Source organism: Diabrotica undecimpunctata, chromosome 3 (genome assembly GCF_040954645.1).
Source record: "Diabrotica undecimpunctata isolate CICGRU chromosome 3, icDiaUnde3, whole genome shotgun sequence".
Classification (NCBI taxonomy): Eukaryota; Metazoa; Arthropoda; class Insecta; order Coleoptera; family Chrysomelidae; genus Diabrotica; species Diabrotica undecimpunctata.
In genome coordinates this window covers 168300163-168327554 of record NC_092805.1, presented here as the reverse complement: position 1 = coordinate 168327554, position 27392 = coordinate 168300163, and the positions used below count along the sequence as shown (strand labels likewise).

The following is a 27392-nucleotide window of genomic DNA, read 5'->3' as shown; positions in this document are numbered from 1 at the left end:
AGATTACTTAAATTATCTAAAAATATAAATAGAGAGAAAAGGAAAGATAAATTTATGGTCTGTATAATACCTAATGTGAACTGCCTTTTAATTCGACAATGTTTATTCCTTGGGTTACGTGCCGCCTATGCCGTAGTCATAAGGGCGGAATTCCAAGTTACTAGCCAATAGGAATTGGAGTAAGGATTGAGTCACTCATGATAGGATCACAACAAAACGAAAAAGAAGAACACACATTAGTGGACTTTATTGCTTTGTCTAATACACTCTTTTGTGTTTATTTATTTTTTAAACAAACAAAAATCTATAGTAGCTCTTCTGGCGAGGTCAAAAAGTTGTATTTATTTCCACGATGACAGGAGGAAGGAATCTTAAAGTGGTGACTGGTGAGAGTGACTGGTCGATTTATTCGCGTACTCTTTCTTCCTAGGAGGTACTAGATGATCCGGCAGGTCAAAAGGTATCTCATTCCCGTTTAATTTAACGTTTATCAGGTGCATAGCTAAAGCAAATTCGTCCTTATCCAGATACCCGTCTCGGTCAACATCTGACAGCTTCCAGATCTTCCCAAGTATCGCGTTCGGTAGTTTTGACTTCACCAATTGTTCTTTCACAGTGGCTCCTGATAGTCTGCCATCTACTGGTCCCAATGATTCAAAGATTGTGTCATAGGATTGTCTTTCTTTGTTAACAATCCATTCGGGCTCTCCAAAACCAGCATTGCAGCCTTCTCCACTCTTATATCCAAAAGGTGTGACTCTGTCTTCCACGTTTTCGAACGCTCCACCTGTAACTTCTGGTTGACTAGTCGATGACGAGTCGAAAGGTATCCTGGACATTAAGTGAGATATGTTGATGGAAAGCATATCATTGACTACATCTAAAAGTTTAGGTTTTAATGAATGGAACTTGCCGAAATCTTGTTTCGTCAGTTGTTCTTGCATTTTATTTATTTCTGGAAAATCTCCAATGGATATTTGGTGTTCCTTCTGAATTTTTTCATAAATTTGCGATAAGTTTTTAATGAGCTCCCTCTTTTTAGTTTCTTTACCAAAACGAGGCATCTCTTTCTTTAATTCGGAGATTATATAAGCATGAACCTTTGCCAAACGTGCCCTTTTTATTAAGTCGTTTAATTTCCGGAGAGCTGAATTCTTGGGCAAACTTTGCAAGTCAGTAAAAAGATCTTGCGTTTCGTCCTCAAACAATTTCCTATTAACATCATACCTCAATGGCTCATCCCAAAAAGACCCAATATATACTCTCACCACTTCAGGAGTTTGTAGAACTTTTCCTAACGACCACATGAGGGCGCCATAAACACGCATCAGCTGCTGATGATCTATCATATCTGCCTTATTAAGAACTATCCTGATTTTATCGTCGTGGCCTCGCAAAGCTTCAATTGATCTTCGGAATTCATCCGAAATGTCGAGTTTGTGGGCGTCAAAAAGGAGGATGATGCGATCGACACGTTCTGCAAACCATTCTAGGACGCCAGTAAAGTCGTAGCCTCTGTCTATTCTTTGTTTTTCGCCTAAAATAATAATACTGCTATTAGATTATTGCTATATTATAATAAATATATACTATTTTATTGATGGTATTAATTGTAGTTTTAAGTTTGAAGCTCATATATATGACGACTGGAAGCTTATCGAAATGAGTTTAAAAATGGTTATTAAAGTCTGATACGTTGCTTCTTAAAGGTTTGAAATGGGATACAATGGCAGACTAGATAAGTTATTGTAAGGTGTTTGGACTTAATAAAGTAAATTGTAAACACTGCAACTGCATATATTGGGCAAACACGCCAACATCTACATAGAAGGGTGGTTGCACATAAAAATAGTGCCATGTGTTTTTAGGGTAAGACTTGTATTCCCAGCGAATTGTCCTGCTATTTTTCACTTTTCGAGTGGTAAGCTGCAAAAAGCGCCACCTATTTGGATGGCCTTAAACAAAAACTAGTTACCGCTAAGAATTTGTAAAAGATTTACAGATTTCAGCAAAAGCTTTGCTACGGCTTTGACGAATTGAGACGACGAATATATAAATAAACGGCGAAAGGAGAACAATTCGTCAAACATTCCGTGTATGAATTGGTATCAATGTTTGGATGCAATGGTAGCAATGATCGGAGTTTATATCTACTTGACTGTCTGAAGACGTATGAAGTACAGAAATAACGTTATAACAGAAAAGACAGTTGGGAACGTTATAAAGTCTATTGATACCAATTTATACGCAATTTACAATTTATATATTTATAAGGAAAAAAAAATCTTTTAACGAGAGAAGTTGACCAGAAAATTAGTTAGGTTGTCAAGTTTTAGTCCAATCAATACTTTCATCATTCTACAACAAAAATATATGGCTAATTAAACAGGCCTTGAAAATACGACGTTTTTTACGACCTCCAATCTAATTTCCAACTTTCGGGACGCAACCTCTCGACTACTACGATGAAATATTCCCACAACTTCTTCCATATACCAGGAGTAATGATTTACGAGGGCATCCACTTGATATATAGGTCGAAATCTTACTGAAATATGGGTCGCCATAACCTAATAATGCTGAAAAATATGCGGGGGCACACGGCAATACTCAAAGCCCAATTTTTTGTTGTGGCGTGTTGTAAAAGAAAAATAATTTCGGGAAATGCAAGGTGGTTTGTCGAAATGGAAAATAATGGGGTAACAAACGAGAGGGAAATATGTGGAAGTGGAATGTAGATTACGCGGGATCTTACGCAAAATATTGTTCGGGGATGGATAAGTGCGTTTCAAGGAAATTGGACGTATATTGCTTGTTTTGATGAGGTTTTATGAGAAATGAATAGAAGATTTTGCTGTCTTATTTTTATGAGAAATGTCGCAAAATGAGAGGATAGCATTTGAAAAAAGCGCTGTTATTGCGAAATAAAAAATGTCCTTATGATTTTTTATCACAAATGACTATTACTATATGCTTTGTTATTCTTTTCTACTTATTATACAGTTCTGAAACTATTCTCTTCTGACATCTTAATACAATTTAATATTTTTACTCGGAATTACTCACAATTTTAGTTTAAAATATGTTTATAAAATAAAAAAAGAAACGCATAAGTGTAAGCCAAAAATTTATTTCAGTAGCAATATTATTTTTTTTTAATTTTTCACGCAAATAAGTTAGTAACTTTAAAAACATAATCATAACAATCATATCCCTAGTTCTAAACTATCGTATATATTGTTAATAAAGCTATAAAACTTCAAACAAATAATTACTTCCTTTCTTTTCCTTTGTAGCGTGTTGTAGATATACCATTTGTTTATGATAATAACTCTCGAATTCTGAAAAGCTGTAGCAGCTTGTACAGATCTAGTGGATGGGAACCTTACGTTTTTAAAGTCATCCCTCTTATTAGCGGAACCCAATCATACTTTGGGCCTGTATTTGTATACCATATAGCTAGAAGTTACCATCCATACGATATCTCTAATTTCATTTATGAATATCTAATAGTAATATGTCCTCAGCTAACCATTATTCTTCCCATTATAATGGTGTGCACAGGATGGAAGTGTACTCCTTAGAACCCAACCAATTTTAAAGTAAGCAAGTTTTTACACCTAACTTAATTTGAGGATGACACTTTTTGGCTTTGGATTTTGGTCATCGTACCACTATTTGTTGCATCGAACTACTATTAAAAAAAGTAATCACTGCTCTGTTGATTATTCGTTCTATATGTTGAGAGGACGTCCAAAGAAGGAGCGTGAGAAATTGGAGAGAGAGAAAGCAAAGAACCGAAAAAAATGGAGGGAAATAACTAAGTTTTTAGAAGCCAGGAGCCTACAAGGCCTGTATCGCTGTTATGCTATGTTGATTTCAAGTAAGCCTTCACTATAAAATTACCCCAATGTACTATATTCACCAGATTTAGGTTTGTACTATTTAGGTGTAGAGGATCCTATAATTCGAAATTCCTCTTTCTAGTACATTTTATGATTTTAAAGTTCCTTCTGTGACCACAGATGCCATTAAATTTTTCATGGACTACTAGATAAACAGATCATTTACATAGTGTAGCAGTAGATGCTGTCCTTAGTAGATCTAGCTATTTACCCAAGGTTTAACAAGAGAGGAGATAAGTCCTCTTGTGGATAGTCTCTGCCTACCTGTGTTGACACTTATTTTTTTTAACGTGTGGTCTATCCACCTGCTTATTTCGTATATTCTTTTTAGCTAAATCGTTCTTCATAGAAGGTGTTGTCAAATGCTCCCTCTATATCGAGAAATGCATCCGGCATTCATAATTTTCCAGAACTTACTCCATCCTTTGTACAAGATGCTGTAGGGTCGATTTTGTAGAGAATCCGGTTGTATACATATATTGTTCCTGAACTATTAAGCTTTCAATTAATATACCATTCCTAATATGTCTATTGAATGAGTCTTCAGTACAGTTGACATCAGACTCGTCGGTCTCTCAGGGTCATAGATTTTTTATGTTTAGTTTTGCAGAGCATGAGTACGGAGAAGTTTAAAAAAGTACAACCATGTTTTAGCTGAGAAATCATACATAAATAACAAATTAAGTCTATGAAATAGTTAGCGCTGAGTTTCTATAACGTTTTTTAAAGTTAGATATCTTGAACTGGAACAACTTGTAGTAAAAATGGAAAACAAAGTATAATGTTAATCCTGTACCCGAGATTAACACTAAAATCGACTGCTACTTCATTAAATGACGTTTTATAGATGTCAAAATTAAGGAAAAAAGCAAATACTACATTTACTGACATATGTTATTATATACTGGTAAAAGGTGATAGTAGTCTGAGAGAGTACAATTAATTTCAATAATTGACAGTAGAAAAAATCTTTGTAGACAAGAACGAGAAGTAAACAGAACGAGAATGCTCTTGGAAGGAACCTTTGAACATATGATTAACATAATGATGATGGACGAACGTTACAGGCCAAGTTGAAAGGTTGAAGATCTTGCTTTCGTTTGCAGAAGGTATCCTGCCATTGTTCAAAACAAGGGGAAGCATATAGTTATCAGTCTATATTTTATGTACGGACCTTTCAATAGCAATTTCAGGTCGCTCACAAATAGAATAACTTTTAAAGTAATTGGTGGATCAATCTGAAATGTTGAGGGTTTTTTAATGCCACAATACTAAAACTTTGAGCGCAATAACAAATATCGTGGTCGATGTTTACAATAGTTGTAAACAATTTACGATTTTTCCTTATTTTGTAATTTTCGAAGCAACAAAATAATTTTACCAGCTTTTAGCAGCTTTTCTTATTTTTTAAAAGATAAATTTTGTGATTTTATCTTAAATATTATGCTTTTTAATGTTCATCGTAAAAAAATCAGCAAAATCGAAAAAATGACATTGTTAAACTAAATTTTTAATAATTTAGTATAGTTAATAATGAACGCACTTTAAGCATTAATCTCAAATTGGGTCCTACTTTTGTGTAGAAAGATCCTTGAGTCAATTGATTTCCACAGACAATCAGTAATAAATTTGCGTTGCATGTTAGGAGATAAAACGTTACAAATTGATATTCACATTCGTTTTGTCTCTAATTATATTTTTCACGCAAGCAAAACATTTATGGAACATCACGACTTTGTAGTATAATAATTTTACAATAATTTTTACTAGACCTGTATCATGATGGTTTCACCAGCACGAGGAAATATTTTGATTCATAATTCTTCATTCAACCTTTTGTTTGATATAATAGATAGACCTTTTATTTAATGAATAATAATAGATTAACCTTTTGTTTAATAAACTGAATAACTATTCATCGAAAAAAATATGGAGTAATCTCGTTCACTAGATTTAGCACCACGTGATTTCTACATCTTTTATAGATTCTTAACGTATGCAAAATACAAAGTTATCAATAAATTTACCTCCGTTTTTTTCGCAGCGAATACAGTATCATATCTACATATTTGTTTCGCGATTATTATTGGCTTTACTTGTTTTACTGATTTTTTTTAAACAAGCCATCCTTTTTCTCCACAAAGAGCCCGTGTTATCTCCACGCGAACGTCCCAATCTCTCACAAACGACCTCCATTCCCTTTGTATTTTCGTTTTTCGAGTATTACAGATCCCTGTAACAGGTTCAATTTTTTCCACCACGATTCAACCCTAAGTATTAGCCCTTAACGGCTGACGGGACGTCGAAAAGGGCCATTTATAAGACACCTTTACAGGAAGGGCGTCTCCAAGCGTCGAAAGTAGGTTCTTTTCCAAGTCGGAAATCCAGATTTATATTCTCGATGCGTGTCGAAGAACGGAGGTGGGTGTATTTCCGGCTTTTGCTCGAAAAGAAACAATGAAATGTGCCAGATATTTATAAATATTACTATTATATGACTGGGACTTACGAAGGAAATTGGTCTAATAAAAGTATAATCCAAATAATGCTTATTTATTATCTTGAAAAGAGTTTTTACGTTGCTAGAAAATTGTTTTTCTAGTAGAGACGCATCTACTTTCGAAAAGTAAGGATTGTACAATAAGATATATTAAAATAGGTTCTGAAACTGTTTTCTTAGTCTAAGTTAAATATTATGTTTATATGGGATTATGCCACACTTGATAGTAATGAAATATACATTTTAATAATGATTGTTTGTCATGTAGATTTCCACTCCGGAAATCGTTTTATACTAACGTAGTCTTAGAATATCCTGAATGGATCATGTCACAAATGACGAGGTTTTGGGAATAATGGGAATGACAGAGAACTGTTAACAAGATCAAATAGACTGTATACGTAAGTCATATATCTCGAAACTGATGTTATTCTTCCAAAACTAATCATAGAAAGAAACATTGAGGACCACAGATGATCTGCCCTTAGGCAGTGTTCCTGAGAATGGCACAAACACAGTACACAGGTACAAATATCTTTCTTTAACTGCAGAATTTGTTAAAACTATCATTTTCGTGTAGAAATCGAGATATATGTTTTGAATTGTTCAAAAATGACGACCTTTCAATTTCCGGTTTTGATAGAGTTAATCTACATCAACACATCATTATTCTGGCTTTACAATCCTGCGTAGGTCGTAGCCTCCTCAAGAATTTGTCTCCAGTCATCCCTATACATCGTCTTCCTCCATCAAGCATGTATTCCCATATTTCTCATTTCTTCATCGATGTTATCAAGGAACCTTGTTCTCGGTCTTTCTTTTCTTCTCTGACCAATGGGTTTATCAAGGAGCGTTTTTCTAGCTAGGTAATTTTGTTCCATCCGCATTACATATATACATATCTGGTTCCTGGTATATTCTATAAAGTTCGAAGTTCTCCACACTCCATTGCCATTCACTGCTCCATAGATTCGCCTTAGTACTTTTCTTTTGGAACCTAACTGTTTTCATTACTTTATGTTAGAGTTGTACGGAAATACGTATTACTTTTTTCAGAGCCAGATTAAACAGTATACAGGAGAAAGGGGCCTCCATGGCGCAACCCGTTATTTTTTTTAAAGGTTCAGACAGTTCCCCCTGAATTCGTACTCTACAAACAACTTTCTCAAGGGTCAGTTTTGTTAAATTTACCAACTAATTTGGTATTCCCAGCTCTTTCATTGCTTTGAACATTTCCCTTCTATCCACAGAGTCGTAGGATGCTTTTTAGTCTATAAATATGTGATGAGTATATATGCCATATTCCAGTGTTTTTTCTAAAATTTGTCTCAGGTTTGTAATCTGATGAATTGTGATTTACCACCTCTGAAACCAGCATGGTATTTTCCTACTATCTGTTCTGCATTCAGTGACCTAGTACTGTGGAAAATATTTTATACGCTGCATTTAGAAGCGTAATTCCTCTGTGGTTAGAGCATTCAAAGATATCTCCTTTTTTGTGTATGGTGCAAAGTATTCCAATATTTCAATCATTGGGGAGGGCTTTCTGTGTCCGTATTTCTTTTAGAAGCTGCTTTCTTATTATCTAGATTATCGTATCGTGGCCACCATCTTTATATAGTTCAGCTGGGAGATTATCGATTCCGGGTGATTTCCTTCTGGCTAGTTTTTTGACTGCATCTTTAACTTCAAGAATCGTTGGTGGTTCTTCTTCCTTCTCGTCTCTTCCCCTTACCTCATCTCTTTCGTCTTCCAGGTTTTTTTTCTTCCTCTAAATTAAGTGCCTGGTTAAAGTATTCCACTTATCTATTCAATACATCTTTCCTTGTTGTTAATAGGAACCCATTCTGACTTCTGCATTGTCTTTCCTTGTGGTTGTGGTTTCCTTGAATTCTTTTCTGTTAATGTTAACTTTCTTATAGAATGCTCTGAATTCTTTCTCTCTGTTGAGGTTTTCTATATATTTAAGTTCCTTCTACATCAATACATCAACACAACTGGTCAAATAATAGAGACCTGGGAGTGGCCACCTTTGGATAACACATAGAAGAGATAATCGATATTTAGCCAGTCGGAATATTATTATCACAGCAGTAAGCACGCATTTCATAAGAACAAACGGTAGACTCATTGCCAGGCCTACAATTTGGCGTACGCTGAGTTGTGCCAATTCGCGATTTAAGAATACCTTTAAGGGCGATCGGTTGCAAGGTGCTGTAATCACAGAAATTGGCTTTTACCTAACTGGAGAAATTTTATACTTACTTTCTTCGGATGTCCAAATTTACATTGGCATTTGAGAGCTGTCGTAAAAGAGTATAAAGAGAGCCAGGACGTGCAGTACGCTTACCATTGCATGGTTCATTATAAAGGAATGACAATAATTCTTTTGGGGGGCTTATGCATGGTTTTCGCGCTCCACTTATTCACACACCAAAGACACTGGTGCAAACATTTACCTGAAAAATGTTGTGAAGCTAATCATTCTGACCCGAAATGAATCCTTACATCGTAGTAGAAGAATGAAAAATATGTTGACTGAATCCAATGCCCAGAGGATCAACTGGTCGGGAAAATCGCTGGACTTAAATTAAATTGAGCACGAGCATATTCAGAAGACCAAACTTACCGATATCCCTTCATTAGCTGATTGTGGCGACAAAAGAGGAGTGGGAATATTCCTGATGATGAGATTGGGAATCTTATGCCCCACAATGCCCAGACGGGCCAGTGCCTTAAGAACAAAGTATGTCACACTGAATATTGATGTTGTTTATTTTTTCATAAATTAATTATTTACATAATTAAGAATTTTAGTAAATTGAGTTTTGGAACCTTATTTTTTTTTTCTATTTTTCCCTATTGAAGATCTCAGTATGCGACAAAAAAAATATATGAATAGCTTGGTAAAAGAATACCGAATTTTGTTATTTTTTGAAGTTTTTTGATGCTCTAATTATTGAAGTTAACTGTCCCGTTAGAATTGGTGATTCTTTTTTTTTTAAATCTTTAGATACATTTATGTGGTACTCCGTATTTTTTTGTGTATTTTTCTTACGGTAACAAATAAAAAATTATTTGTAACTACTGTGACCATCATGCAATTTTAAGATACTCCCCAAAAATCTTACCTGATAATATTCCAGGCGTGTCAATAATTGACATTCCTTTTAACACCGATGAATCGACTAAGGAACATTGAAACCTATTCAGAAACGAGTTTCCGAAACAGGATAGTGGACGAAATTGCTTTTTTGGATCTACAACCAACGCATTTCCTGGAATGACACCTTCAGTTTCTGAATACATCACAGCAATAAACCTAAAATATAGCAAACAGTTATTTAAAAGTAGTATCTAGTGAATATACTATTTAGATTCAATTATAAATATGTGCCTTTAAGAACCGTACGAAATGTATATTATGCCTGTCAAGGATTGCAAATTTAAAAGAATGCTAAGATTACCCAACCTGAAATCCTCTTAAGAATGATATACACTAGAATTCACTATATAGCTTTTTATATTAGTAACAACCAATTTGACTTCGGTAACGGTTTGGGCACAAGAGAAGCACAATTTGCTTTTAATATTCTTACTCAAATATGCTTAGATATTAATCAAGACTTTTATGTCTGTTTTATAGATTATACCAAAGCAATATTTTCAAACAGTTCCACTGAAAGCTGTTGGATCAAAAATCTCAGGCATAAAAATGAATAACTAGGTTTTTAATCAACATTGCATTATTACGTATGCTACTGACACCGTAATAATAATAAGTAAAATATAAAGGTACAGCACAGGATATGAAATTATAAAACACAGTAAAATACTGGAAGAATGGAGAACGAGCGAACTAATTCTACTATTCAAAAAAGGAGATAAAAAATAGCCAAAAAACTAAACAGGTATAAACTTGTTAAATACTACGCTAAACCTTACAATTAAAATTTTACAAGAGCTAATAAATCAGAGGGTAAGTTTAACAGATGAACAACAAGGCTTTCGTAGTGGAAGATCGTGTACAGATGCAATAGTCGTTATAAAGCAAATTACTGGGAAATCACTAGAGTATAATAGATCAGCATTTCTGTGTGTGATTGACCTGAGAAAGCGTTTGACAGAGAAAGTTGTAATCCATCTTCTGTATAATAGAGAAGTTCTTTTACCAAAACAATAAAATAGAAGTCAGAATAGATGGACAACTTACAGAACCTATAGAAATAGACAACGGAATAAGACAAGGGGTTAACAAAGGAAGAGGATACAGAATGGGAAACAAAGAAATAAAAATACTCTGTTACGCAGATGTGGCAATATTAATAGCCCAAGATGAAGATAGTCTGCAAAGACTGGTAGGATGCCTTAATACGAATATATGGCAAAACAAACACATAAGTTCCAACTTTTTAAAAATGAAAAGGATGTAGCACAGATTTGTCTGAGTACCTACTTTATGTAATTATTACTTCTCTTAATAATATTCAAGCTGATGACAATGGGACAAAACTATTAGACGAATCTTTACACATAAATCTCAGTTACTTTACCTATCAGTAGTCGGTTCTGGTCCTATCCTCATCCCAGGAAAATCTCTTTCCAACAGATATTTAATGAACGTAGTCTTTCCAGTGGAGTATTGCCCGACCAACAGAATCATCGGCTTAGCATCGAAATCAGCGTCGTTCAAAGACGGCGAATGGAACTCGTTAAAAAGATAATGCTGCTCCAACGGCAGCATCTTATTCTTGTAGATGGTCTTCAGACCATCGATGACGTTGTCATAAGTTTCCGGCCGTACCTCCGGCACTTTATTTAACCAACTGAACATTTTCCTGAAAGAAAAGTGTTTATTATTATAAGTATTTAGAGTAAGAAATATTGTTTGACGTTTGATGACGTTAATTTTGATAGTGATTAATAAAAACTTCATGGGAGTTTATATCAAAGTAGTTCTGAAGGATGGTTTTCATCTAGATTCTATTTTTTGTATACGGCTGTGATTCTTCTTTTTTTGTCTTCCTTTTTAGAGCTTGACAAGCAAGGCAATGACTTGCTGGCAAAAAAAAGCAATTGTACCAATGGCGAAACCTAGATGTATCAGTCTATTGAATGCAATCTATAACATATATTGTTTCTTCTTTTTTCTTTCTTCTTTTTTGAGTCTAGATCCGGCTACAATTTTTATGACCATTATCGGGCTACAGTTACTGCCTTTGTATTGTCGAGCCATAAATCACCGAATGTGCACTGCGATGGACAAAGTCTGCATAATCTGTGGTATTCCACATTCCGTATTTCCTTATGTTCACAAAGTGCGCCGTTATCTGTCTTATATCCCGTTTAATAAGGTTCTGTTTTACAGAGACAATGCCTGTGCGTATGGGATTCAGTATCCGTCAGATTTTGTAGATCAGGTCCATTCCGTGAAGTGGCTTTGTGTGTAGTGGGAACATTTTGGAGGATTCAATCTTTTACTTGAGTTAAATCGGTTGGTTCTTGGCGGTTCATCGAACGTGTATAATTGGTGTCTTTTCCTTTTCCACATATTAATAGACGGATCTACGGTCTTCTAGTAATACTAAACCAGCTTCCCGGTACAGTAGATCTACTCCTTACGGAACAGGTATATTCTCATTTAGCCTTGGCTATTGACTTTCAGACCTGTGGATTTGCACCCCATTTACTCCTTTCAAGTTTCTGCATACAGCAACATTTTGTCTTGTACTCTGACAGTGGTATTTTGACAGTGGTTAGTAAGCAGTCTAGTACGCTTCCAAGATGGAATAAATACATTTAGTTTTAGTGAGTTTACTTTGTAATAGATTGATAGAGTTTTTCCTTTTATAGCGATACCAAGATCGTCAGCGTAAACAAAGTTTTTAGCTTAGGGGTACATTGGCTTAGCATAGGGAGCAGGCTACAATGCTTCCTTAGAGTAGGCTGTTTTTCTAAGTTCGCCATCTACTCTTTTTTTATTTGACCTAATGGTCTTTATCAGGTTATAGTTCAGCACAGTGTTATAGGACGTTAGGTATATGTGCTGATGATGTGTCGTGGTGCGCGTCTTGTATGCAAAGTATATCATACTTGTGGATTTTATACAGTTTATACAAAATTTCTGCTCATTGCAAGTAATGCCCTCGATGTTTATGGTCATAATTGTCAATGTAGGCCCTGAGAAGAAGAACCTTGATTCTAGTTACATGTTTGTTTGGATTCAGTGATGGAAGAATTGGCCGTTCAAAGGTCGTTTTCAGGGAGCTTCATTGACATTTTATTTGGAGGCACGTTCTAACATACATTATATTTATAGATTTTGAAAGAGCTTTCGGCAGATTTATAGACAATAATCATTTAAAATTACGTAAAAAGAGAATACCCAAAACACCCATATAGCCAACTGAAACAAAACCATAGAAAAATCAAACAATGTCATATGCCCCCAATTTTTAATATATTATACGGAATCAACAGAATATCTAAGACCTAAACGAATTTTAAAATATAAAACGAAGGAAGAAAAAGTGTAGAACGACCCTACGGAAGGAAAAGAAGAAAAATTAAATCAAGTGCGAAAGTAAAGATACAAGCAGGAAGACTCCGATGAAAATAACCAAGGTTTTAAGCTTTGACTTATATCTTTCTACACCAGATTGCGAACAAATGATAGACATTTACTTGCAAATTCCAGTTGAAAATCACAGATCCGCCTAAAATATTATACTTCTGCGTTTTAAAAATTTTTGGTCGAAGTGTGGCAATAAAATACGCGTTACCAATATTACTAATATCTAATAATTTACACAAAATACTTACCCTCCAACATGTACATCTGACAAAGTAGTGTTGCTCCTCTTTAACATCTTCTCTTTCTTTTTTCGTTTCATCTTTACAGGTGGAATTGGATCATCGGGAAGACTGTAGGTGCTGGTATTCATTGAATTAATATTCACGTCCTCAGATCCAACACTAAACAATTTTTTATTTGCCGTACGATCTTGGGTTGTAACGTTCACATCTTGCGCTGAATTTTGCACTTGGTTGTTATTATTTTCTTCGCGAAAATCACTACTTGTCACTGATTTTTCTTTGCTTTCTTCAACATGTCCATTTTTCTCTATTTCTAAATTTACTCCATCCTCTTGCTTTGTACAGTTAACACTTAATTCCGCATTTTTATCTACACATTCTACACTTTCTTCTGACTTAACTGCAGACACTTTAACCGATTCTAAACTATCATTCTTCGCATTCGTTTTTACACAATTAGTTTCACTAGATTCCATTGTATTGAAAAATTTTGGTTACTGCTTGAGTGGTTTGCAGGTCACTATTTGCGAAAATTGATTGTGCAGATTGTTTTGATGGACATGGATGTTATGTCAGAGAAATGCATTGGCGTACGGATTACTTTTAATAGCAACTGTAATTTAAGAAATGTTAATGATTCTTATGATGATTTTAAATATTGTGAGGAGTTTTTGATAAACACATATATTTATAGCACTTTAAGGTTCCATTTGAACTATCAATTTATGGGATATACTCTAACGTTTTTTTTTCTGCAAATGCTTCAGCCATTGCGAGGTAAATAAAGGCGCAAATAAACACTTTAAAAGATTACATCTTATACTTTAAACTTACAAAAATTGTTGTTTACCATTTATCTTTTCGTCACTTAACTGTCACTGTCAGAAAGACATGAATTTATGTAGTTCCATGTCTGTTTTCCGTCGACTTGAATCTTCTGTTTTCTGAAACTAAACGAAATTAATAATATACCATCGTTAAGATTAAAACTATTAAGTCCTACTAGGCTGGCAATTTTACTATAATTTTACACTTTGTAGATCATAAAAATTTGTATATCATAAAAGCGTTGTTAATTTGACAGTATCCTAAACGATGGTAGAATGCGTCTATTACATTTCTTCATGTTTCTCTTCTTCTTTCATTATTTGCCTAAGCTGTGCACTTGCTGGATTAGTTTTATAAATTGTACTATTCTACTATCCCTAATAAAAATAATCTCTAGGGTTCAAATCGGGTGAACGAGGAGGCCATTCAATATTACCTAATCTACCAATTCATCGTCTATGGAATGTATGATCTAAATAACGCCGAAAAATTTACACCAAAATGAGCTTTAGCTCCGTCTTACGGAAACCCTTTCTTGGCTCGAAACTTGTTTTTCAGGACAGGTACAATTTAATTTCTAGGTAGCATTTTATAGTTATCGCTTGTTAAATTTCCTTCGATAAAAAACGACCCAATTAAGTGAGTATCTACTATAGCGGACCATACATTTAGTTTTTGTCGTCTTTGAGTATGGTTTTCACGTATCCAGTGTGGATTTACCTTACTTTAATACCTAAATTTTGGCGATTCACGTTTCCACACCGTGTAAATATTGCTTTACAGTAATTTTATGTCCTCACTAAACTGTAATCTAGGGTTGTATCATCTTATCTTATACACGTTGAAGACTGAAGCATGGCTTACATCATGTAAATGTGCAGCTCTGCGTGAAGATGTATGTGGATCTTAACCGAAACTGTGATAAGTTCACGAATGATAACAGAAATATAGTAAATCTGGCATCGTAACAAGCATCTAATTTGAAATCTCCATATTGCAAAATAGGCATCTCCTGGTTTTTGAACAGTTCTGACCATTCGTTTAATAGGCGTTTCCAGATTTTTGATCTACTCTCTATATATAACAGCGCTATTATGACCGTTTTTTAAAGGTGAGATGGAAAAATAGTTTATATATGTTATAATATGACACCTCCTCATCACACGTTCAACTTTGTTAAAGGTTTCTTTAGACTCTATGTTCTATTCTAAATATCGCGATCCATCGCAAGCATAAGCACCTTGTCTTCTCTTGAATACTTGTCGGCTCTTTTGGATTTCTGTTCAATTGTATTTTTATCATAAATATTTTGTTCATTATTACCATAATTATTAGTCTTGTAAGCCGTTTTTCATTAGTCTTTTTAAGCCGTTTTTCATTAAGCATAAAGATTTTGTCTTCTCCTGAAAACTTGTCTGCTTACACAGCACCTTCGGTGCTGCGTATTTTTGGTTTTCTAACGAGGTAAAATTTTGGACATAAACCGAAGGATCACTTAAACGATTAACTGCTTTTGAGTAGTGGAGAGACAGAAGAATGTAGAGAATCTCGTGGTGGATAGTCTATCAAACAGTGATATTTTGAGTAGACTCGGTATGAAATCTGAAATTGTTTCAACTGTGAAGAAGAGGAAGTTAGAATATCTAATAAGGTGGGGCAGGCAAAGAAGCAATTAAAGTGACAATAACCATGTTAATCGCCATCATCGGTGTCAGATCTCTCTCTCTCTCTCTCTCTCTCTCTCTCTCTCTCTCTCTCTCTCTCTCTCTCTCTCTCTCTCTCTCTCTCCTATTCCTAACATTTTTCTTCATTGGTCTCTATCTTTAGTTGCTCTGAGAGCATCGCAGAATGAGTTTCCAGCTTAATTCTTAATTTAGTTGAACCATCTAGTTGGTGATCGTCCTTTGGATCTTCTCCCCGGAACGTTTCCAGAAACAATTAATCTTTCCAAACTATCGTCACCTTTGCGAACCACGTGACCAAAAAATTGCAGAATACCTTGCAGACATATTGTGGACAGGCTTTTTTTAATCTCCAGTTGGTTTAGAATGGTAACGTTTGTAGTATGAGATGTCCAAGGTATGCGTAGCATTCGTCTCCAGCACCACATCTCAAAGGCATCAATTTTTTGGCGCTAATGTCCGCGAAGAGTCCAAGTCTCTGCCCATCATGGAAATGTTGAGAATACAAGGGCATTCACCAGTCTCATCTTGATATTTTGAGAGTTAGATCTGTCTTTACAAACTTTAGTTAGGCGACTCATCGCATTTTTTGTCATACCAATACGTTTACGAACCTGTTACTCCACCGGCCCATCCATCTTTAGACATCCTCATGGCATGTTCACCATAAATGTTGAATAAGCCAGGTGACAACACGCATCCTTGTCTAACACCTCTCTCGGTCTTGAATTGGTTTAAGAATTTCTGATCTAGTCCTACTATTGCTATACTGGACTGGTACAGATTTTTAATAATGTCACCAGGTGCATTGGTCTGCCCGTTTCTATTAAAATGGACCACAGATTTATCCAGCGTACACAATCAAATGCCGTTTGGTAGTCAACGAAGCATTTAATCAGGATCAGTATCGGATGGCAATGTTCAAAAGAAGAATAGAACCACACATAGAATTATAGTGTATGAATGTGATGAAAAGTTTGTATAAAGAAAACATAAATTTCTTTGTAAAAAACATTAATTTTCAAAATATTTTTAACTGGAAGAGAATGACAACGATTGCTGTGATTAAAACTATCTAAGAACTAAATAAATTCCACTGTGAAATAAGTATACCACAACTGTAGAAAAGTAGGTATAAATTCCAAAGATTACTAAATAGTACACAGTACGTATCGTCCGCTTCTACTCAAGAAGATCTGCAAACATTACTTGACAGTGACGTTGAGAGCTGCAAGGAAGCAGGTCGGATCTGAACATACGAGCAACCAAAATACTCGTAATAAGTAAACAATACAATATAAAACTGTCTATATATGTAAATAGTACAAAACTTGAGCAAAGTTTATCAAATTGTTTAACTTGGATATCAGTTAAATTGTAAGGCTGAGAGTCATTAGGAAATTAGATCCAGCATTGAGCAGACCAGAGCCGCTTTTAGAAGGATGTCTAAGGTATTATGTAACAGAGACCAAATATTGGTATTGCAGATCCTCCTACTTCGCTGCGAGGTGTTTCCGGTCTTGCTTCATGGTGTCGAGTCTTCGACTGTGAATAAAAGTGATCTAAATCGCCTTGAGGCTTTTGAGAATGTGGTGCTTTAAAAGTTTCTTGGGTGGAGAAGATTCGAAACTCGAACGTCTCAGCAAGATTACTGAGATTATAAACAGCATCAAGTAGAGAAAGCTGGAGTACTTCGGACATATAATGAAAGGTCTCAAATATAGATTGTTATGAAATATTATGCAAGGAAAATAGCAGGCAAACGCAGTCCAGGACTCAGAAAGACTTCTTGGTTGAAGCATGCTATTTGAGGTGGTAGTGAATAACATTAAGATAGCTATGATGGTAACGAACGTTTTGAAAGGACATGGTACATGAAAAAGTAGAACATACAACGAGTGAGTTCAGTAGAAAATAGCTTTTGGCTAATCTGCTGTAGAGATTACAACACAAGAATGAATACAATGAAGAGATATGTAATTTACAGGAAAAATTGCTGATATAGATATTAATGTGAGTTTTTGGTACTATAAGAGATTCCGTCGTTTGAATTACGATAAATTGCCAAGAATGCTCCAATACCATTGTAACAAAATATATATTATTATGTCCGTGTACTTAGAATTGAAACCTTAAACATTTTTTTTTACTGACCTTCCCTGTGGGCACGCCCATGACGTAAAGACAAATGAAGCATTTAATTGAACCAAGGACGTAGAGAATATCCGCTTAAACTGAAACTAGGATTGTCGTTTATTGTTAATGGTCAATTTAGAAAATTGACTGTGGATATGCTAATTCGGAAAATGCAGTTAATATCAATTTATCGAAATGCACAATTAAACTATTCAATTGATATAAGTCAAAATAATATAAATTAGAAGTCTAGGATCAGGGTCGAGAGAAATCAATAATTGATTGAGACATTTGCCTGAGTTTTCTTCATCTAGATTAAATACTAATAAAACCAATAATAGACTCATATTAGTGCGTTGTTTATTTTTTTTTACCTACATTATTCTACTTGAACCTGTGGGTCTTAGTGGTTATCATTTATTCCGTATTCAACGTTTTTTGAAAAAGCAAAGTATGGGAAACTGCTACAAAAATCAAATGTAATAAATCAAAAATAGGGAAGAAATAGAAAAAATTAGCTAGAACTAGAAATCCCAATACAATTTGCAGAAATAAGGCTTGTTATAATTACTGCAATTGAAATATTTGCAATAACCTCAGCAAAAGAGTTTAAAAATAAAGAGACCTAGTGGTGGTCAGACAGAGTTCAAGAAAAAAGAAAAAGAAGAGAAAACTAAGTAAAGACCGGTACGAAAATAGATCGAAGATTGCAGAAAAAGAGTCTTTATATTGAAGTTAAAAATTTTATTGCTAAAACCCGATACTTGACAGAAACTAAAAGACAATGACTTGGAACAGTCAAATCAATACTGGTTACTGGAATATTTACCCACTAAACACGAAATAAACGGAGGTTTTTGGTAATCTTTTTAAGCGAAACAAAAATTAGTCCAAATTCTAAAGACAAAAAACATAGACCATAGGGACTTACGAATAATAACAAACCTCTACTGGAATCGAAGAGCACAAATCGTAATAGATAACGAACCGAGTCCAGAAATTGAAATCAGGAGATGAGTTAGGCAGGGATGTATTATGTCCCCATTACTATTTAATGTATAAAGTGAAGCCATTTTTGAAGAAGCATTACTATCTCAAAGTGAAGGAATAATAATTTACGGAAGATCTATTAACAACATAAGATATGCAGATGACACCGTGATTATGGCAAGCTCTGCTGAACAACTTCAATTACTGCTAAACAAAACAAACAGTTTTTGTGAAAAATATGGACTAAAAATGAATATAAAAAAGACCAAATATATGATAATAACAAAGAAAACAAATATACCAACAAACATACATTTGGGAAATGTACCGATAGAAAGGGTTGATAAATACAAATATCTAGGAACCTGGATTTCAGACAATAATGATCAAACAATCGAAATAAGAGCAAGGATAGAAATAGCAAGAAATGCGTTTGTAAAAATGAAGACAATTCTCTGCAACAAAGACCTTAGATTAGAACTGAGAGTAAGAGCACTGAGATGCTACGTGTTTTCGATACTGCAATATGGACTTGAAAGCTGGACATTAAAGCAAGAACACATAAATTAGTTACAGTCCTTTGAAATGTGGTGTTACAGGAGGATGCTTAGAATAGCATGGACACAGAAGAAAACTGATACAAGTATTGCGAGAAATTGGCAAAGAATGCGAAATAATAAACACAATAAAAATAAGAAAGTTACAATATCTGGGAAACGTAATGAGGGGACAGCGATATGAACTGCTAAGGCTGATAATACAGGGAAATATAAGAGTAGGAAGGAGTATAGGAAGGAGAGTGTCATGGTTGAAGAACTTAAGGGACTGGTTTAAATGCAGCTCTATAGAACTCTTCAGAGCAGCAGTAGATAGAGCAAAGATAGTGATGATGATATCCTACCTCCGATCGGGAGACGGCCCATAAGGAAGAAGAAGAAGCGAAACAATGAATATATGGTAATCAAATAAAAGACAACTGTTTTCTATTTTATAGCAGAGTGGATAAAAGTAGACGAGCAAAAGTAGGAGTAGAAAAAAATCTTTAAAACATAGACAGCTGTCAATGAAAAAGTAACTACATACTCTAGAAATTACGCACATAAATCAAGTATTGGTTTAAATTTAAATAGTCAATTCTACTCAGCGCCCTGGGATTATGGCAAGCTTAAACTTTCATTTCCCATCTAAACAGCTAAGGCAACTAATACTGTCGACTAAAAATGTATTTGTTTGAAATTTCATTATCTAGTTAGTCAACAAGATTATTATAATTAGACAGAAAGATTTACTTTTGCTTCTTCTTTACTTGTATCTTAACAAAGTTAAATAATCGTCTGGGACAACCGGTATAAGTACCGTAATAAAACAAAATATATACGAGAACAATGTCTAAAATACCTGACATGACTGTTACAAAAGCAGAGAAAGAAAATTAATTCTCCTGCTATGGGAATCAATTTAGGTACTGTAATATATTTGATCGTGACTACAGAACCATACCTAGGTACCTACGTGAATGTACTACGTTGTCTTTTGGTCTGGTACTCACAAATCTTCTGACACAGGTTAATTAGTGAACAAGAGATGGATTCAATGTTCACACAATTGCTTTGTGGTACCGAACGGTACCGTATAATAGAAACTCTTTCTTTTCGAACAGACGTGAAGGCGAGTAGTGTTAAAATAACGTTGTGGGATTGATGAATAAGGGTTTGTATCATACAGAATTGCAAAATACTTATACAATTATCATTGGAAAGGGTTATATTAGGTGCAAGATCAAATTTTCTCGATCGAAATTAGGAAATTAAGTAGGTAAGATAATTAAGTAGAAAATTATAACTGTTCCCTGTATAACTAATATTATGTAAATAATCTATAAGGATAAATAAAGTAATAATATTATTATTATCATTATTACACTCAGAAGAAATGAAGATCTGTAGAGGAGTTAGACAGGGATGTGTTTTATCGCCACTTTTATTTAACTTATAGTCTGAAGAAATTATCAAAAACATGCTCAATAATATCAAAGCGGGAGTTACCGTTAACGGAAAATTAATTAACAACTTACGATATGCAGACGACACTATGATCATAGCAACGAGTATAGAAGTTCTAAGATCTTTTGCTACGTAATAATGTAATTTAGCTATATAATAATTACTTAAAAATCTCATCGCTCTGTATATACATTAATGAAAGGTTTAAAATAAAATACCTGCATTCAAACTCCAGAGTCCCCAAATTGAAATTTTATTAAAAGGCCTCGGATTTTCGGCTGAAGGCAATTGTATATTTGAAAATAACCAGAACAATAGGCTGACATTAATCCAATTATTTCCAAATCTCATTATGTTTTCTCTTAAGTTGAAAGACAAAGAATTCCGTGGAAAAGTGGATAAGATGCGAGATAATAATATTAGATTCCCTTTACAATTTTAAGACACCGCTCAGGAAGTTCTCCCGTGTTTGGTGCACAATATCGTCGGCTCGTTTCTTTGAAGTTGATAGAAAAATTCTTGTATTTTGTAAATTATAAATTATCAGCGAATGCCGTAGTGGAAGGTTTTTCCCCTTTGCGTCACGATTACAATAGTCTGATAAAACCGCATTTTTATCTGACAAAGTTGTAGAAACACAGAAAGGCATGAATATACTTCATTTTTATCTTAAAAGGATGAAAAGTCCTGCAAATACTAGGATCCTAAGAATAAATAAGCCTTAATAAGCACTGAGTAAAATCTACGTTTCTTATTGATTGACTTTTACCTCGTCCTTGTCTTTAATTTGAATAGTTTTCTACTTTTGGGTAATTTTTTTTTTAACCCGATTTCAATGCTGAAATAATATAGGTAAAAAAGTATATAAGTTAGATAAGGAGTTGTAACTTATGGCGATAGCTCTTCCTATTTCAATCAGTCAATCAACTCAATCAATCAATAATGCCTTTTTATTTCTCATTAAAAAAAATACAATGCAATATTCTCTTTTAGCGACATTTGTTTTCCTTGGCACATCCCATCAGGAGGATTGGCAAACAAATATTATTCTAAACGGAAAAAGACCGTTAAGATTTGATTTCACGTATAGTGCGTCTGTATATCCGCTTATACGTATTTCACCCTAAAAGGGATCATCAGAGGCGTATATTCACAGACGCTCTGAACGTGAAAATAAATCTTTCCTGTCTTGGGAAGCAACTCTAACATGGCTTCGTATGGACGCAAATAGCGACATCTGATAATAAATCCGTAAACTAATTTTTCGAAACCAAACCGAAAAATATTATTCTCTAATATACAAAAAATTTCACTAAGGCTAATTCTATTTAACAAGGTCATTAAAATAATAAACAATAAATTAAATAAATATACATATAAATGTTGTTTGTTATAGTAATAAACTAAATGTGTATATCCTACTTCGCACTAGACTAAACAATAATAGCAATGTATAACAGTAAGATATAGCTTGCATTTGAGATGAGTGAATTTATCCCTTAGAGGGAGTGAAAGCTGTTGATATAATAATAATAATAACAAGATAGTCAAGATAGTCAAGACAGATAAAAAGATAATAGCTATTCGCAAACAAATTATTAATGCTAATTTTAATACTTTCACTAACTTTTTAATACTGTCTCATCAAAGTAACTACTTCCACCCTATAAGTTCATTTCTACCCAACCACTTTAACCTAATCTGTCTCAAAACCGAACATTTTCCCAAAAAATATCACATCTTCCCTTTCCTTCATGTTACACATTGAGCAAGGGGTTCTAATGGGGTAGTGATGCGTCTCAAATAGCCTCTCGTACTCAACAGTCAACCTCACCTTCCCGTTGGTGAACCCTGTTATCACTAACGAGGCTCTGACGACCGAGTATAGGCGGTATAACCTTATCATCCTGCACGGAGGAAATGTCGTTGCCATCTCCAGGTCCACTACCCCCTGAGGCTTGTCTGGAAGCTACAGTCGGCAGCCCCGGCATCAGACTCGGATGCGGAAGGCCAATAACCTACCCATCTTAAATTTGACCTTATTACTGAAACTTTGGTAGAAACAAACCGGACGGAATACATGTTGACGACCTTGGCATCACCGAAAACACGGACACGATTTGGTTGCTGGAATGTTAAAACTCTGTATGAGATTTCTAAACTAGCTCAAGCAGTAAAAGAGTTAAATAGGTACAAACTAAGCTTTGTCGGTCTATCGGAAGTAAGATGGTTGGGTAATGGTGAACACCATACCCAAACAGGAGAATTCCTATTATACAGTGGTAAAGAAAATGGGAGCCACGAGAGCGGAGTGGGTCTTTTACTCAGCAAACAAGCTAAAAAAAGCCTTATTTCATGAAAACCCATTAATGATAGAATTATGACTGCCAGATTTTATACCAGATACCGTAAGATAACAGTGATTCAATGCTATGCACCCACAAACACATCTCTCCACGAAGAAAAAGACATTTTCTACGAACAACTAGAACAAACGACCCAACAAGTAAACCAAGGTGACATACTAATAGTGATGGGCGATATGAACGCTAAAGTTGGAGAAGACAATATTAACTTAGAAACCGTAATGGGCAAACATGGCCTAGGAATGATGAATGAAAACGGAGAGCGCTTTACACATTTTTGTTCTAGTCATAGTTTAGTTATTGGTGGAACGATCTTTCCACATAAAAATATTCACAAGGTAACATGGACTGCACCTGGCCATACAAGAGAAAATCAAATAGACCACATCGCTATTTCAAAAAGATGGAGATCATCTCTTCTTGATGTACGTAATAAAAGAGGAGCAGACATCGCAAGTGACCATCATCTCGTAATTGGTACCATTAAAATCAAGATGGCAAAAAACAAAACCACGCGAAACACCAAGAGACCAACATACAATCTAGATAAACTAAAAACGGTCCCAGGAAGACATATGTTTAGAGAGGAACTTCAACTCAAAACAAGAGAACGTGAAATAAATAGCTGGGAAGATTTCGCAGATGTTTTGACAGAAATAGCTGAAGACAAACTGGGTAAAAAAGAGAAAGATAGAAAGGAATGGATATCAGATGAAACATGGAATCTTATCGAGGAAAGAAAACAACGAAAAAAAGATATCCTGCAAGCAAGAACTGTAGAAAGAAGAGCACACCGACAACACGAATATCAAACAATAAATAAATCAGTTAAAAGAAAAGCAAGAAGAGACAAAAGAAGGTGGGCTGAAGAACTTGCAAAACAAGCAGAAACAGCTGCACAACACAACAGAACTAGGGAGCTTTACCAAATTACTAGACGACTAACACAAAAAGGATCAAACTGTTCGAACATTGTAAGATCCAAAACAGGCGAATTACTTACTACAACAGATGATCAAGTAGAGAGATGGAAAGAGCATTTTCAGGAGATGCTAGGTATTTCCAGAGATAACGCAGACGAAATTGTCGAAAACCCGCAGAATATAGACTTACATATTTCTTGCGAGGCCCCTTCCAAAACGGAGATAATAGCAGCTATCAAATCTCTGAGAAACAACAAGTCACCGGGAATCGATAACATTGCTGCTGAAATACTTAAAGCTGATCCGCATCTAACTGCTGAAATTTTGCTCCCCATAATCCGAGAGGTGTGGGAAACAAACCACATTCCAGCGGGCTGGAAAAAAGGTAACATTATCAAGCTTCCAAAAAAAGGCAACCTCACACTGTGCAAAAATTGGAGAGGAATAACCTTGCTTACTGTCATAAATAAAATTTTCGCGACCATCATACTGAAAAGAATAACAAACAAGGTTGAGTTTCGAGCTAATCAAGCAGGCTTTAGACCAGAATCCTCCTGCATAGACCACATTAATACTGTGAGGGTAATAATGGAACAATCGGTTGAATGGAACACACCCCTATACATGGTTTTTGTTGATTTTGAACGTGCCTTTGATAGCTTGTCACACGCTGCTTTATGGAAAGTTTTAGAGCTAAGAAACATCCCGCAAAAAATAATTTCTATTATAAAGTCACTATATACTGATGCGAAATGCAGCGTGACACACAATGGGATAAACAGTGACGAATTCAACGTACTTACTGGAGTTAGACAGGGATGCGTGCTTTCTCCGTTTCTTTTTAACATAGCTATAGACTATGTTCTCTCCAAACTAGACGACACAAGAGGGATACAATGGACGTTAACCACACGCCTAAGCGATCTAGAATACGCGGACGATATCTGTCTATTAGGTCAAAGGTTCCAAGATCTGGCTTACCAATTGGAAACACTTTCCACTGAAGCCAATAAAATAGGTTTGAAAATCAATATTAGTAAAACCAAGTCCATGAGAATAAATGCAAGGAACAACACGCTATTTACTATCGACAATATGCAGATTGAAAATGTGGAAAACTTTACGTATCTTGGAAGTGTCATAACAGAAAACGGAGGTACAGAAGACGATATTCGTATGAGGATACGAAAAGCCCAAGAAGCTTTCAGCACGCTCAACCCTGTTTGGAAATCTGGCGAGTATACTACAAGGACAAAGATCCGAATATTCCGATCAAATGTCATGTCTGTTCTACTCTACGGATGTGAAACCTGGAAAGTGACAAACACCCTCACAGACAAACTGCAGGTCTTTGTTAACAAATGTCTACGAAGAATTGTTCGTATATTCTGGCCTAACACCATCAGAAACGACGATCTGCTACACCTGACCGAACAAAAGAGGGTACAAAATGAAATTAAGTCCAGAAAGTGGGGTTGGATCGGTCACACACTCCGAAAAAATAGTTGCAGTATCGCAAAGACTGCCCTAGAGTGGAATCCCCAAGGGAAAAGAAAAAGAGGTCGCCCAGTACAAACTTGGAGAAGATCCATCATGGACGAGATAAGAGGCCAAGGAAAGTCTTGGAATGAGGTGAAGGCCTTAGCGCAAAATAGAACCCGATGGCGCGTTTTCACTGAAGCTCTATGCTCCACTTAGGACTTCAAGAACCTTATATATATATATACACATTGAGCAAAACCTTTTATCATTTCCGCCAGATCAATCATTCAAATATATAACTCCACATCTTAATTTGAACAGCCATCGAATGTCCCCAAAATTTTCCATTTTCAGTAGATAATGCACGTTTACTTCTTCGTCCCGCAGTTCTTTGTAGTGTCCACAAAAATTTGATTAGAGTGCCCTATTTTCAACCTGATGCTGTATTTCCTTCTTTTTTTTCTATCACACTTTGAATCATACTAGGCTAGCTGTCTCTCCATTCCCATTCACACCTTACCTGAATACCAAATTTTTCTCCCATGCTCATCCAATCTTTCCACCAGCCACACCTTGCTTTCATTTCTTTTAAAAGAAATTTTGGCAACGTATCATTCGATTATCCTAGTATTTTTTCAACATATTTTTATGTAAATTCATCGTATATAGGCTGATTCTAGCAATACCTGTCTCTAAATCTAACATAAAGTTAGGACAATACCTTGGACAAGAAAACATTTTTTTATATAATATCTTCTGATTATTTCCACCTCATCGTACTCAGCAAGACTCCGTACCTTACACACAAGTCAAAATTGAGCTTGACCATAAGTCAAAATTGAAAGACCGACTCATACACTGTTACTTTAGCCAAAAATGGTATATCAGCCTTAGACAGTAAACGTTGCATATGTTCGTTGCATAAGTCGAGCTAATTTTTCTAGATACTCTGAAATAAACATTACTTGCTTCCTCTTTCTTGCGCACTCACCACCAAACCATTGCTGGCTTTGTGTACACTCTTCCTTTCCTTATAAAGCTTACATTCTCTCTCGTGTGCTGACTTTTTTGTACCTTGCTGTATTAACTCTTAAAATTATCTCCGGTTAATCAGTCCACTCATTTACCTTATTAATTTCACAAGACATTATTTCTTTATATTTTTCCGAATCAGTTTGGGTACAACTAATTTTAGGAAGCAGTGACAAAACTTTACTAGTTGATCTCTGACCGCCATCGTCGAACTCCACTATTAGAGGAATATGGTCAGAATAATGTTCACAACCTATAAAAAAAATTTTCGACTAAATTTAACATAGGTCTTGATACACATGCAAAATCTATGACAGAACTGCCTAACGGCCCCAAGAATGTATACTCCCCCTTTATATCATCTTTCGTTTTGCCATTCTAACCAAATTGAAATCGTCACATAGCCCAATTACCTTTTTCCCATGATGATTAATCAACTTATCTTTAGAAACTCTCCTTTCAATCAGGCTTGTCCTTCTGTATACCCCATCTTCATCAAGCTCATCACCTAGAATCCCTTCCTCCCCAACTTTGCATTAAAATCACCTACAACTAAACTATTTTCAACATTCTCATCTAAATTTTCTACTAAAACCCTCTTAACGTTTTCAAAACACTTCTTCCAGTACTCTCCAGGCCACAGATACACTGGAATACTGCTTACTTTTTCATCACCTACTCTTACTCTATCTATCAGCTTATAATTTATTGTTAATATAAAAAAAAATT

General features: G+C 35.1%; 2 protein-coding genes across 3 annotated transcripts in view; one reads left to right on the top strand and one right to left on the bottom strand.

Moving 5' to 3' along the window:
• The window catches only part of unc-5, a 912443-nt gene that overhangs the window by 619689 nt on the left and 265362 nt on the right, over window positions 1-27392 (top strand). The window lies entirely within an intron of this gene.
• LOC140437789 (EH domain-containing protein 1-like) lies at window positions 226-14092 on the bottom strand. The gene is made up of 4 exons (XM_072527516.1): window positions 13228-14092; window positions 10959-11243; window positions 9537-9727; window positions 226-1537 (listed from the first exon to the last, which is right to left on the bottom strand). Exons 1-4 carry the CDS (start codon window positions 13695-13697, stop codon window positions 372-374), a joined length of 2112 nt encoding a protein of 703 aa, XP_072383617.1. The 5' UTR covers window positions 13698-14092; the 3' UTR covers window positions 226-371.